Source organism: Boleophthalmus pectinirostris, unplaced genomic scaffold, assembly GCF_026225935.1.
Source record: "Boleophthalmus pectinirostris isolate CB_2022bp ecotype Guang Dong unplaced genomic scaffold, ASM2622593v1 HiC_scaffold_15, whole genome shotgun sequence".
Lineage (NCBI taxonomy): Eukaryota > Metazoa > Chordata > Actinopteri > Gobiiformes > Gobiidae > Boleophthalmus > Boleophthalmus pectinirostris.
The window spans coordinates 18,988,564-19,002,928 of NW_026571070.1; the positions used below are offsets into that span (position 1 = coordinate 18,988,564).

The following is a 14,365-nucleotide window of genomic DNA, read 5'->3' on the forward strand; positions in this document are numbered from 1 at the left end:
CTAGATAAAATAACAAGTGCACTGCCAGCACAAACCAAAAAGAAAACTATTGTCACGTTTTGTTTTTTAACACAATTGGTAAAAGAAATAGCAAAGGTTGTGGGAATGTTGTCACTATCGTCACACAGTATGTGCTTTTCTCTAATCTGGGTCAAACTGGCTGACAACAGGGGACTGCTGCAAATCTGACGGGATTAAGAGTCCCATAGACATTACAGAGCCTATGCATCCCCCTTACTCATACCCTGTGTGATTTTTATATGTTTGTGCTTGGATAATGAGGATATGTAACCAACATACAATAATATAACTGAATACCAAACCATTATTAATTTAGTACATTAAAAGAACAGAAATGTATCAGGAAAAATCACTTATAGGTCAGATATATCGGATGCATAAAGTACATAACAAATGCTGAAAACAATAAAAAAACAAAACATGAACACACAAAAAAACATTCATGCGATATTTGAAAACATTTAAACCAGTTATGTCAACGGATTTAACAATGTGACCATTAATGTGGCTATTAAATATTATGACTTTGTACAAAAATGAAACTAATATACAGACAGTTTGAAATGAAAATAGAAAAGTCTGTGCAGCATATTTTTGCCTGTAAGGCATATCTGATGGAGGCAAGTGGTTATATTACATTGACAAAGGTAATAAAATATCTAAATTGTTTTATTAAATACTGGTATTTCTACGTATGTATGTATGTATGTGAGATACAATGTGAAAAAACTTTTGATTGGAAAAAAAGATAAATGTAAACTTGCACACATGATTCTTGTGTGACTACAAAATGTGCATTGAAACAATACCCTAGTGATTATGATAACCGTAGGCTAAATAAGAATAAAATAAATATTTCACTGTGATTTTAGTATATTTGTTTTGGTGCTTGGATGTACCAAATGTATTTACAAGTAAAACAATAGTATGAGTGCCCGAATGATCCCGGGAGCTATGTTGTCGGGGGCTTCATGCCCCTGCTAGGGTCACCCAAGGCAAACAGGTCCGGGGGGACGGGTCAGACGAAGAACGGTTCAGAAGCCCCTTATGATGAGTGCAACACAGAGGCCAGTTACGTCGCCCGGATTGGCGTCACCGGGGCCTCACCCTGGAGCCAGGCCTGGGGTGGGTGCTCGTCAGCGAGTGCCTGGTGGCCGGGCCTTCCCCCACGGGGCCCGGCCGGGCTTAGCCCGAAGGAGCGACGTGGGGACGTCCTCACGTGGGCCCACCACCCGCGGGAGGAGCCATATGGGGCCGGTGCAGAGAGATCTGGGCAGCAGTCGACGGCGGGGGCCTCGACGACCGGATCTCCGGACATGGAGACTAGCTCTGGGGACATGGAATGTCACCTCGCTGGGGGGGAAGGAGCCTGAGCTTGTGCGGGAGGTTGAGCGTTACCGACTAGATATAGTCGGCCTCACCTCCACGCACAGTTTGGGCTCTGGAACCCAACTCCTTGAGAGGGGCTGGACTCTCCATTTCTCTGGCGTTGGCCGCGGGGAGCGGCGGCGGGCTGGTGTGGGCCTGCTCATTGCCCCACAGCTCAGCCGCCGTGTGTTGGAGTTCACCCCGGTGAACGAGAGGGTCGTGTCCCTGCGCCTTTCGGGTCGGGGACAGGTCTCTCACTGTGGTGTCGGCCTACGGGCCGAACAGCAGTGCTGAGTACCCGGCCTTCTTGGAGTCCTTGGGAGGGGTACTAGACAGTGCACCGACCGGGGACTCCGTTGTTCTCCTGGGGGACTTCAACGCCCACGTGGGCAACGACAGTGACACTTGGAGAGGGGTGATTGGGAGGAACGGCCTCCCCGATCTGAACCCGAGCGGTGTTCTGTTATTGGACTTCTGTGCTAGTCACGGTTTGTCCATAACAAACACCATGTTCGAGCACAAGGGTGTCCATAAGTGCACGTGGCACCAGGACACCCTAGGCCGGAGGACGATGATCGACTTTGTAGTCGTGTCATCTAATCTCCGGCCGCGTGTCTTGGACACTCGGGTGAAGAGAGGGGCTGAGCTGTCAACTGATAACCACCTGGTTGTGAGTTGGGTTCGCTGGCGGAGGAGGAAGCCGGAAAGACCTGGCAGGCCCAAGCGTGTAGTGAGGGTCTGTTGGGAACGTCTGGCGGAGCCCTCTGTCAGAGGGACCTTCAACTCGCACCTCCGGGAGGACTTCTCCCGGATTCCGGGGAGGCTGGAGATATGGAGTCCGAGTGGGCTTCATTCTCTGCCTCTATTGTCGATGCGGCTGCTCGGAGCTGTGGGCGTAAGGTCTGTGGTGCCTGTCGCGGCGGCAATCCCCGAACCCGGTGGTGGACACCGGAAGTAAGGGATGCCGTCAAGCTGAAGAAGGAGTCCTATCGGGCCTTGCTGGCTCGGGGGACTCCTGAAGCAGCTGACGGGTACCGGCGGGCCAAGCGTGCTGCAGCCCGTGCGGTTGCGGAGGCAAAAACTCGGAGCTGGGAGGAGTTCGGGGAGGCCATGGAGAAGGACTATCGGACGGCCTCAAAGAGATTCTGGCAAACCGTCCGGCGCCTCAGGAGGGGGAAGAAGTTCTTCACCAACACTGTTTACAGTGCGGGGGGAGAGCTGCTGACCTCGACTGGGGACGTTGTCCGGCGGTGGAAGGAATACTTTGAGGATCTCCTCAATCCCACCTCCTTCCGAGGAGGAGGCCGAGGCTGGGGACTCGGAGGCGGACTCATCCATCACCCTGGCTGAAGTCACTGAGGTGGTTGGAAAGCTCCTTGGTGGCAAGGCTCCGGGATTGGATGAGATCCGTCCTGAGTACCTTAAGTCTCTGGATGTTGTGGGGCTGTCTTGGCTGACACGCCTCTTCAACATCGCGTGGCGGTCGGGGACAGTACCTCTGGACTGGCAAACCGGGGTGGTGGTCCCTCTGTATAAGAAGGGGGACCGGAGGGTGTGTTCCAACTATAGGGGGATCACACTCCTCAGCCTTCCCGGTAAGGTCTATGCCAGGGTACTGGAGAGGAGAATCCGGCCGATAGTCGAACCTCAGATCCAGGAGGAGCAGTGTGGTTTTCGTCCTGGCCGTGGAACACTGGACCAGCTCTACACTCTCCATAGGGTGCTCGAGGGTTCATGGGAGTTTGCCCAACCAGTCCACATGTGCTTTGTGGACTTGGAGAAGGCATTCGACCGTGTCCCTCGTGGTGTCCTGTGGGGGGTGCTCTGGGAGTATGGGGTCCGGGGCCCTTTGCTAAGGGCTGTCCGGTCCCTGTATGACCGGAGCAGGAGCTGTGTTCGCATTGCCGGCAGTAAGTCAGACCTGTTCCCGGTGCATGCATGTTGGACTCCGCCAGGGCTGCCCTTTGTCACCGGTTCTGTTCATTGTATTTATGGACAGAATTTCTAGGCGCAGTCAGGGGCCGGAGGGGGTCCGGTTTGGGGACCACAGGATCTCATCTCTGCTGTTTGCGGATGATGTTGTCCTGTTGGCTTCATCGAACCAGGACCTGCAATGTGCACTGGGGCGGTTTGCAGCCGAGTGTGAAGCGGCTGGGATGAAGATCAGCTCTTCTAAGTCTGAGGCCATGGTTCTCGACCGGAAAAAGGTGGCTTGCCCTCTCCGGGTGGGTGGGGAGTCTTTGCCTCAAGTGGAGGAGTTCAAGTATCTCGGGGTCTTGTTCACGAGTGAGGGGAGGACGGAACGTGAGATTGACAGGCGGATCGGTGCAGCTTCGGCAGTGATGCGGTCGCTGTATCGGACCGTTGTGGTGAAGAGGGAGCTGAGCCGAAAGGCGAAGCTCTCGATTTACCGGTCAGTCTTCGTTCCTACTCTCACCTATGGTCATGCGCTCTGGGTAGTGACCGAAAGGACGAGATCGCGGATACAAGCGCTCGAAATGAGTTTCCTCCGTAGGGTGGCTGGGCGCTCCCTTAGAGATAGGGTGAGGAGCTCAGTCACACGGGAGGAGCTCGGAGTAGAGCCGCTGCTCCTCCACATCGAGAGGAGCCAGTTGAGGTGGCTCGGGCATCTGTTCCGGATGCCTCCTGGGCGCCTCCCTCGGGAGGTGTTCTGGGCATGTCCCCCGGGAGGAGGCCCCGGGGAAGACCCAGGACATGCTGGAGGGACTATGTCTCTCGGCTGGCCTGGGAACGCCTCGGGGTCCCCCCGGAGGAGCTGGAGGACGTGTCTGGGGTGAAGGAAGTCTGGGAGTCCCTGCATAGGCTGCTGCCCCCGCGACCCGGCCCCGGATAAGCGGACGAAAATGGATGGATGGACAATAGTATAAAACAGAATAAGCAAAAGAAAATGGGTCTTGTTCAGAAGACATTTGTGATGCTGGGTTTTACAGGGCAGTTAATAAAGCTCTACTGTACATTCGAGTATTACACGTTTTACAGAAATCACATTGACACAGAGCGAGCATCTCATCCTGTTGTGCTGACACAAACCTAAAGCAACGTGTACAAACTGTGGCAGACTTCACACTAAAGGGAGAGGCTGGGCAGTTAAAACCAGAGGTGGGTGAAGAGATGTGTCTTTTTTTAATTTTTTATTTTTTATGAGAGACACTGTTTTATTTCAATGCTTTGAACATTTTGTTTATGTAGAAATTACACTTTTTGAATGTTATTTTGTTTGATTAAGATGTAACAATTTTTCGTATTTTGTATTGTTTTAAGAAATATAAATATTTTGCCAATATATTACATATGTTTCTTACGAAACAGTAAGGGGTCCAATTCTAGGCGGCGCTGTTGAGTCGGGTCACTCGGGTCATTGTTGCGATGCCCATTTTATCGAATTTTTTGCCGGGCCGATCGATCTGGACCCCGGTTTGGGGACTTTTCGTCCATGTTCAGGGGGTCAAAAATGCGATCGTTTGGTCGGAAAAGGGAATAAAAAAAAGAAACCAACGAAGAACAATACCCCTCGCCCCTAACTTTGTTAGTGGCGAGGGCCAATAATAGAGCGTAAGAAACCGACGAAAAACAATACCCCTTTTTGTTAGGGGCGAGGGCCAACCAGATTCAACTCCACAAGACACCAATGTCACACAAACAGCAACTGAAGCAACTTCTAACAGAGTGATGCAGAACATCAAGGATACTCACATCCTCTATCGTTCCAGTTTGGGTTTCAGCTGAAAGTGAGCCAGAGTGTGAAGTTCTAGTGTACGCACTCCTTGATACACAGAGTGACACAACCTTCATCTTACAAGAAACTGCAAGAGCTCTGCACACTGTAAGTGAACCAGTTCAGTTAAAGCTTACTACGATGTCATCAAGAAACACTGTCGTTACCTGTCAGAAGCTCTCTGGCTTACAAGTAAGAGGATTTTACTCAAATAAGATAATTCCTTTGCCAGTAACATACGCGAGAGACTTCATTCCAGCAAATCGAGATCACATTCCAACACCAGGAACTGCTAAGGCATGGCCCCATCTTGAACATATTGCAGATGAAATCGCTCCTCTCCAAAGTTGTGATGTTGGTCTTTTGATTGGCTACAACTGCCCTCAAGCACTTGTTCCGCGTCAAGTCGTGTCTGGCAAGGAACATCAGCCATTTGGACAAAGAACTGATCTGGGCTGGAGTATCGTGGGTTTTGGCAATCCGTGTCTTGATTATGGAGATGCCTTCGGAGTAAGCCACCAGGTCATCGTGAAGCACGTGGTCCCAGATGTTCAGCCATCCTCAAGGTTCACCAGTCAAGTGCATTACGTGTGCAGAACTCAAATAAAAGAAATTGTCTCACCTGCTGACGTAATCAAAATGCTGGAGTCTGATTTCGTGGAAAGAGCTGCAGAAGATGTTAAGATCTCCCAAGAGGATCTCAGGTTCCTGACGAAGATGAAGGAAGGCATTAGGCTCAAGGAGGATGGACATTTTGAGATGCCACTTCCATTTAAGAGTGACAAGCCTAACTTACCTGACAACAAGGCATGTGCCATTCATCGGCTCAAATGCTTGGAAAGAAAGCTGAGAAGGAACAAGCAATACTACATGGATTATAATAAGTTCATGGAGGAAATCATAGCTCACGGTGATGCTGAGAAGGTGCCCGAGCAAGACATCAACAAGACCCCAGCATGGTACATCCCACACCATGGGGTGTACCACCCACAAAAAGTTCAGTGAGGAAACAGTTAAGTTTATGAAAACTAACTTCTATGTTGACGATGGATTAGCAAGTGTCGATACAGAAAGCCAAGCAATACAGCTCGTCAAGGAAGCACGTGAACTCTGCAGTACCGGCAATCTTCGATTACATAAGTTCATCTCAAACAGCACCAAAGTCTTAGCTTCACTTCCAAGAGAAGAATGCACAGTAGCTGCCAAAAATATGGATATGGCGTTGAGCGAAGTACACATGGAGAGAGCACTAGGTGTACAATGGTGTGTGGAATCAGACCAGTTCCAGTTCAGAGTGACTGTTAAGGAAAATCCACTCACTCGAAGAGGAATTGTCCACAGTTGCCTCCGTGTTTGATCCACTTGGATTTGTGTCACCCTTCATCTTGCTAGGGAAACAGATCCTGCAGCAGATGTGTCGAGATAAGCTTAGCTGGGATGATACCTTACCCGAAAGTCTTCGACCTCAGTGGAAATCTTGGCTGCTTGATCTGAGGAATTTAGCAAAGGTAAAGATTCAAAGATGCTACACTCCAAATAACTTCAAGGCAGAGCATTATGAACTGCACCATTTCTCCGATGCCAGTGCATCTGGATATGGCATGTGTACCTACCTTAGAGCAGTCAGCACATCTGGTGAAGTCCACTGTTCTCTGGTGATGGGAAGATCAAGAGTTCCACCATCGAAAGTCACAACCATTCCACGACTTGAGTTGTCAGCTGCTGTAGTTGCTGTCCGCACTGGTGATATGCTGAAAAAGGAACTGGAGGTTGGACTCTCACAAGAAACCTACTGGACAGATTCAAAGGTTGTCCTCGGATACATAGGAAATGAAGCCAGGAGGTTCCATGTGTTTGTTGCGAATAGAATTGAACGCATCAAACAAAGTACAGAGTCTACACAGTGGAGGTGTGTGGCGTCCGAAGAGAACCCGGCAGACCATGCCTCTAGAGGTCTTACAGCTGATCAACTTATGGCCTCAAACTGGTTTAAAGGCCCAGACCTTCTCTGGCAGAAAGTCGTGTCCAGCAGTGAAATCAAGGTGGGAGAGTTATCAAGCAGTGATCCAGAAGTCAAGAAGATTCAAGTGCTCAAGACACAAGCTAAAGAACAAAGATCACTTCTGGATCGCTTGCACAAGTTCTCCGATTGGTCAAGAATGATCAAAGCCATTGCTAGACTTAAGCGCCTCGCAAAGGAAGTGAAGGAATGCAAGAAAAGGTCCTATGAAGTCAGTAATCTTGAAGAAAGAAAGGAAGCAGAGCTGACAGTTATCAGAATGGCTCAAGATACTGCCTTCTCACATGAAATAAAGTCCTTTCAAAATCACAAAGTAATCCAATCCAAAGACAAGGCCAATAAGCTACACAAGTTGAGTCCATTCCTGGACGATAAGGGCACACTTCGAGTTGGAGGACGTCTCACGCATGCTACATTACACTCCAATGTCAAACATCCTGTGATCCTTCCAAGAGACAGCCATGTGTCAACGTTACTCGTTAAGCATTATCATGAGAAAACATACCATCAAGGGCGAGGGATCACCATGAATGAGCTTCGCGCAAATGGATATTGGATCCTCAGGTGCAGCAAGGTTGTATCTTCTCATATCTATAGATGTATTAAGTGCAGAAGGTTCAGGAGGTGCACGGAACAGCAGAAAATGGCAGACCTCCCAGAAGATCGGATGGAGACTACCCCACCATTCACCTACTGCGGGATGGACTGCTTTGGTCCTTTTTATGTCAAGGATGGCAGGAAGGAGCTAAAGCGCTATGGCTTGTTAATCACCTGCATGTGCTCCAGAGCAGTACACATTGAAATGCTTGATGATTTAACCACTGATGCCTTCATCAATGCATTGCGTGCATTCATTGCCATACGAGGTTCAGTTCGCCAGATAAGATGTGATCAAGGCACGAACTTTGTCGGCGCAAGAAATTAGTTTGTAGAGGCACTTAAAGAAATGGACCAAGCCAAACTGGAAAATCTGGAATGCGAGTTTCTCATGAACACCCCAGCCTCAAGTCATATGGGTGGCGTCTGGGAGCGACAAATCCGCACCATAAGAAGTGTTCTGACATCAATCCTAGAACAATCAGCTAAACAACTCGACAGTTCCTCCCTAAGAACATTCCTATATGAAGTCATGGCAGTGATAAATAGTCGACCCCTGACCACAGACCAGCTATGTGACCCATCAAGCCCAGAACCTCTAACACCAAACCACATACTGACCATGAAGTCCACAATCATCTCTCCACCCCCAGGCAAATTTGTCAAGGAAGACCTTTATCTTCGGAAGAGATGGCGTCGTGTTCAACTCCTTGCCAATACCTTTTGGGCAAGATGGAAAAAGGAGTACTTGCTAAATCTTCAAAGTAGACAAAAATGGACTAAGCAACGCAGAAACGCCAAGATCAATGATATTGTGCTTTTGCAAGATGAAATAACCCCAAGAAACCAGTGGAAGTTGGCGAAAATCGTTGATGTGTACCCTAGTAAGGACGAAAGAGTGAGAAAGGTTAAGCTACTGATGAGTGATCCAACTTTGGATGAAAAGGGAAAGCGTATCTCCAAACCGGTTTACCTGGAAAGGCCCATTCAGAAGACAGTTGTCCTGTGGGAAGCAAATTAAAGATACCTAACACTTAATACTCTAAAGTAATAATTCACATTCCATAAATAGTTCATAAATAAATAAATAGTTTATTGCATGTTTAAATAATTAGTTCATAAGCTTAAAGGCAGTATTCAGTTCCATGAATCACAAGTGATTGGTGGGAGTGTAACGGTCCCAAATATTTATATATATAATTTCGCGCTTGTCTTTATATTTTACTTTGCGCCATCTAGTGGTCAATCACAATGTGGAACAAAGTATAATAGAAAGTTCCGCCCGAACCTAATTAACTGCGCACCTTGCTGTCAACACATTGCCGCGGACATGTGAATATCTCCGGTAAAATGAGAATAAGTCAGATACATTTTTATGGGAATAACAATGTAAACACTTGTTTATTGTTTTATTTAGTATATAGCGAAGGGATTTGAAGCAAGATTAACAATTAGCCCCCTCGTGGATGTCAGCCCACGAGGTTTGTGTGCTTTATTATTATATTGTATTATATTGTAAGGTGCAGAGTTAATTTTGATGTTTTATTTATTATTTTCTTTGCTGCCAGTTCTCACGGGTTGAAGAGTGAATAAACCCTGTTAAAAAACCTCGTGCTCATGCTCATTCCTTGAGGGGTGCTACATGTTTTGATGTTTTTCTGCAGCTGGTGTGTTGATTTTCAGGAGACTGCCAGGCTTGTGCATGAGGTCCACAACATAACGCTGCGCTTGTCCATCCAACACCTGTACTTCGTTCCAGGCTCGGTTATACTCTCCTCTGACAAGTGAACAACTCAGTCCAATGCTGTCTGCCAGGCACTGCAATAAAATCATTACAATGAAATAGAAATAGTACAGTACATTACTCAAGGAATATTTTCCAGTGTTGTATGGAACCTTGAAGAGAAGTGCCCTGTGGTAGTAGGTTCCTTTCTTTATCATGCCAATAGGCACTACATTAGACTGTAACTCAAATTTGAGCTCGCTGATGTGAAGGGTCCATTCGAATGTGGCCATATTTTTCGTGTCCACCTCTCCGCCCATGGCCTTGCTTACCATCCTAACACAAAAGTTTTAAAATATGTATTAACTACTGTTAGCTATTAAAAAGACATATTAATTTGTTTTGAATTGTCTGTTGCTATGACAACGGTCCATACTTTATATCATGAATTCCCAGCATAATGCAATTTGTGCTATGGGGCTGCATGAGGCCGCTAGTTTCTCATTTCATTTTCATTTCTCAACTTTAGTCCAATTGACAGAATTCTATTTTCTTTTGCTATAGAATCTACCTGGACAACTGAGGGATTACATATTTATCACTATTATTAGTTAAGCTTGATTAGTGCATCACCATATAAGAGTCTGCATGTTGGTGGAATAATAAGAAATAAAGTTATTTTAAACTAATTTTTACCTGGCCAAAGCAGAGTATTGCAACATGTCATCATCCATAAGCAGGACACTTTCTTTGGCCTCCTGAACCAAAGTCTCCAGTGTTTGGTCATTCAACATCTTACAGTGTCTCTGAAGAGGGGACTGAGAGACTGCACGAGGGAGATCCTTATTCTTTGGTTTGTCCTCTTCCTTTTTCTTCCTGTTAGAAAAAACACTTTTCCATTCATACACCTCACAGGTTTTAGCATGTGTAATTTATGAAAGAGTCCACCAGAGACAAACTCTAACCTTGGTGTCTCCCCCTTTACGCTGATGTCTGTTCCAGATAAATGGTGCTGCTTTTCTTCTGTACAAACAACTGTCTCTCTATGAAATTCCACAGGGAAAATAAGACACTATTACAATGGCACTACTGCCTCTCTTTCGTGTGACTTCTTTGAATGGTTTATTCAGTACTCTAATATGAGTACATTTTTGCATTGAGAGTGCCACTTAAATACCTTGTGTGGCTACAACAAAAGCAAAATACAATTTTAATAAAAGGACAATACAGAAAGGGTGTACTTCAGAGCTAAGAAAAAGAGAATTACTTAAAACTGACAGTGATAAAAAATAATTAAGAGGTTGAAAATGCTGTGTTGCGGTGATATGAGTGTTTATTGAGGTCTTACTCAGCTGCATGCTTGGCCATGTTAATCACGATAATGGCCCTGTGCTGATTCACAGGTTGCCCGTAGTGCTCCTCCAGAGATAGGACTCTTTGACCTGCCACAGCCTGAAGAGACAAAACACACATGTCACAGCTGTTACTGTTACTGTTACATGTACTGACACTTTGATTCCTTCTCTTTAATCGCACGCACCTTCCCAGAATCATAAAAAAGATCTGTGACATGGTCAGTGGGAGACAAAAAGCCTGTTAGGCTGTATTTAACTGGCAGGTTAAAATTCAGCAGGCTCGTCATTGCCATTTCACTGAAAACAGTTTTTTGGTGTTCTGATTGGTTGATCTTCTGAAGTTTTTCCAGACCTCTGGAAACATAGTACATTGGCATAAGCAGAGGTACTTACAGATGAGCGTAATATAGGAAATTATTATGCTGCCAAATGCTGACATCTAGTGGCTATTTTGTAAATCACCTCAGTTTGACACTAAATGATTTCTTTGATACACATGTTCCAAAACATAGACTATATTTTAAGCGTACATTATCCATAACAATTCTGATCTTACCCCAATACACACATCTCCACTGCACACGGCCCATCACAGGCACATGCCTTGACAGCTAAGGAAGCCATCTTCTGAACATCTTTGTATTTAGAGTCCAGTAAATTGACCAGTGGTGGAAGACCTCCAGCATTTTTAAACTTCACAAAAGAGGGCAAGGATAATATTAAAATTAAACTGTAATCCTTTTTAAAAAAAAATACTTGTTTCTTAAATATTATACCTCTGTCCTAGATGCGGTGTCACAAGCCAGAGTTGCGACACAGAGTGCTGAGCTGATTAGAACGTGAGAATCTTTGGACTTCAGAGGCTGCACAAGGGCTGGCAAAGCATTTTGGGACAAAATACTGTAGCGGATCTCCTCCTGTCCCGCCATGTTGCTCAGAGTTGCAGCAGAACTGGCCACAGTCTCAAGACACTGTTCAGTGAGCAGCCGGACCAGTGGCTCATGACCTGTGACTTCATACACAGCCCTTTAAGATAAACAGCAACACTGATTTTACAAGGGCAAAACAGGTGAGCACACAACTGCACATAAACATAGAATACAGTGGTACTTTTGACTCACATCACATTAAGGAGATTGTTGTGGGTAAGATCAGAAAGTGCTCTTGATGCGTCCCGTTTTACAGATGAAGCCTCACTGCTCAATAGCCGTACCAGTGGATGTATAGCCCCTATAATGAACACATATTAATTAGACACTAGATGTAATGTGTGCTAATTCTTTGTTGTTGTTTGTAATTGCCCATGTACCAAGCTCCCTGAGGACCTCTTTACTGGCGAGGTTGGTGCTCATGGCAGACACAGCCTGGCTGACTGCTGCTTTTACTCTGTCATCATTCACAGAGAAGAGCTCCACTAAAACCTTCTCCACATTTTGCTCATGAAGAATGTTGCGATTCTCAGCTGCACAATAGATTCGATGTAAATATTCTCCTATCCACACAGTCACATAATAAACAACATTTAAACAGAAGTGAGATGGTTGTGCTTACAGCTCTGAGCCACTCTGGCAATACATTTTACAGCATTGGCCTGGATTTCTGGCAGTGTTGGACTGAGGATAAACTCCATCAGCTGGGCCAGACCTCCACCTTTGTGAATAAGCTGGAAACATTCACTATCATTTAAACAGTTTGCAACAATATGTAATGAGCCAGCATGAAGGTCATGTAGGTCCTGTGAAAAGACGATGCACAAAACAAAATGTTTGAGTTTTCATGGTAAAAAGCTGTGTCCATGACTGATCTGACACTGCTGTTAACATTACCTTATTTTTAAGAATATCTATGAGCTTTTCAAATCCTTGCTCTTCTCTAAAGGTAATGCGTGTGTCTTTATCTATTGTGATATTCTGCAGTATTTTTTAAAGCCAGTTGTTGAATTACAGGAAATTCTGACTTCAGCTGGGCCAGTAGGTGTGGTATGCCTCCAAGTTCATGTATGGCTGAGCGACTTGGGTAATCCTTTACACACAAGAATAGACAATAGTTAGACACATAGAACATGAAGTGAGTTCTGTAGTGTATGTGTTAAAAATACACAGAGTCACCTGAATTTGATTGAAAATTATCTCCAGTGAATTTTTGACTACATCTGGATCAGGACTGGAGAGAAGTCGAATCACTGGCAGCAAACCATTATTGTCAAAGATCAGTGCTTTACTGACAAAATCCACTGACATTGAAGCCAGACACAGAGTCCCAAACTCATGAACAACTGTCTCCTCTGCAGATTAATTGCATTTATTGTATTTTGAAAATCATAATAAATTATAAAACGTTAAAAGTGCATGATAACTCACCTTGTGGAGAGAGCTTGTCAATAATGGATGGAATTATGTTACATTTCTGCAATGCATTTTTCACTTCAGCTGTAATTGAAACAAAGGGATTATAGTAAGCACTCCGTATCTTAGTGTGTAGGTGAGTGCTCACAGATGTTGCTCACTCACTGTGGGTGGACATGACGCCCAGGGCCATGAAAGCACAGCGTCTGACCAGCTTGTTACCATGAGTGATGAGCTGACATAAAGGCTCCAAGGCCCCAAGGCCCAGAAGTGACACCTTGTTTTCATCTCCTGACAACAGATGGAGACAGTGAGCCAAATATAGAAGGCTACTATTTAACTAATATGTATTATTACTGTTAATTACATACTCTACCTCTGTCTGCAAATGCATGAATTGTTTCACAAGCTTTTATAAGGATTTCTTCTTCAGGAGAGTTCAACAGGAGAACAACTGTTGCTGGAGTTTTGCCTTCAACTGCGACCGGATCAAACTTGGTAGAAGAAATAAAATATGCTTTTGTGGTTATAAGTTGTAATTGTGGAACAACCACCATCTGTCACACCAGATAATAGTACACTTATTATCTGTAATAGCCTATTCAATTTTACAGATAATTACTACTACCATAAAAACTAATGAATACATTATTCACAATGATTCATTTTAGTTTGAGTTTAATTAACTTACTGTATCTTTTGTTGGAGTTTCGCTTTCCCTTTTACCTTTCTTCACCATTGCGCAAGTTATAAGTTTAGCGCTAATGTAACGGGAAAAGGTCGCATTAGCTGAAAGGCTAAACTTTGCGCACTGCCGGACACAGCCCTGGAAACGCAACACACGTCAGATCAGCTGCTGTCTGATGTGAACTATAGTCTCTGTCTCTTCCGCTATAGTAGAAATCTTGCAAACATAACAAGGTTTAGGGGACAAAACTGTCAAACGAAGCAGGAGCTAACCTCAATCCTATGTTTAAGACCCACGCCGCGTTGCTAGGTAACGGTCCTCTGGCGTGAGGGCTACAAAGGTCCCGTAGTGCAGGGTGGGCCTTCCACTGTTAGGCTTCTTAATTGTTATAGGGCGAATACCGACTGATAATTTGGTGAATAAGAATGCTAAAATTATTATACAAAGGCGAGGTTCTGCTGTAAAGCGTGTAATAATGTACCCCCCATCCTTTTATAAGGCATTTTCCACGA

At 45.4% G+C, this 14,365-nt stretch overlaps 1 protein-coding gene across 1 annotated transcript; it reads right to left on the bottom strand.

Moving 5' to 3' along the window:
- Window positions 1–8,923: 8,923 nt before the first annotated feature.
- Window positions 8,924–14,137, bottom strand: LOC129408072 (armadillo repeat-containing protein 3-like). The gene is given in 18 exon segments (XM_055150768.1): window positions 8,924–9,560; window positions 9,639–9,801; window positions 10,162–10,341; window positions 10,431–10,508; window positions 10,814–10,917; window positions 11,006–11,174; window positions 11,377–11,513; window positions 11,597–11,846; window positions 11,942–12,050; window positions 12,130–12,282; window positions 12,372–12,555; window positions 12,647–12,736; window positions 12,738–12,842; window positions 12,929–13,104; window positions 13,181–13,249; window positions 13,331–13,456; window positions 13,542–13,659; window positions 13,857–14,137. Coding segments are annotated over 18 exon segments (2,439 nt in total). The 5' UTR covers window positions 13,905–14,137; the 3' UTR covers window positions 8,924–9,380.
- Between the last annotated feature and the right edge of the window lie 228 nt (window positions 14,138–14,365).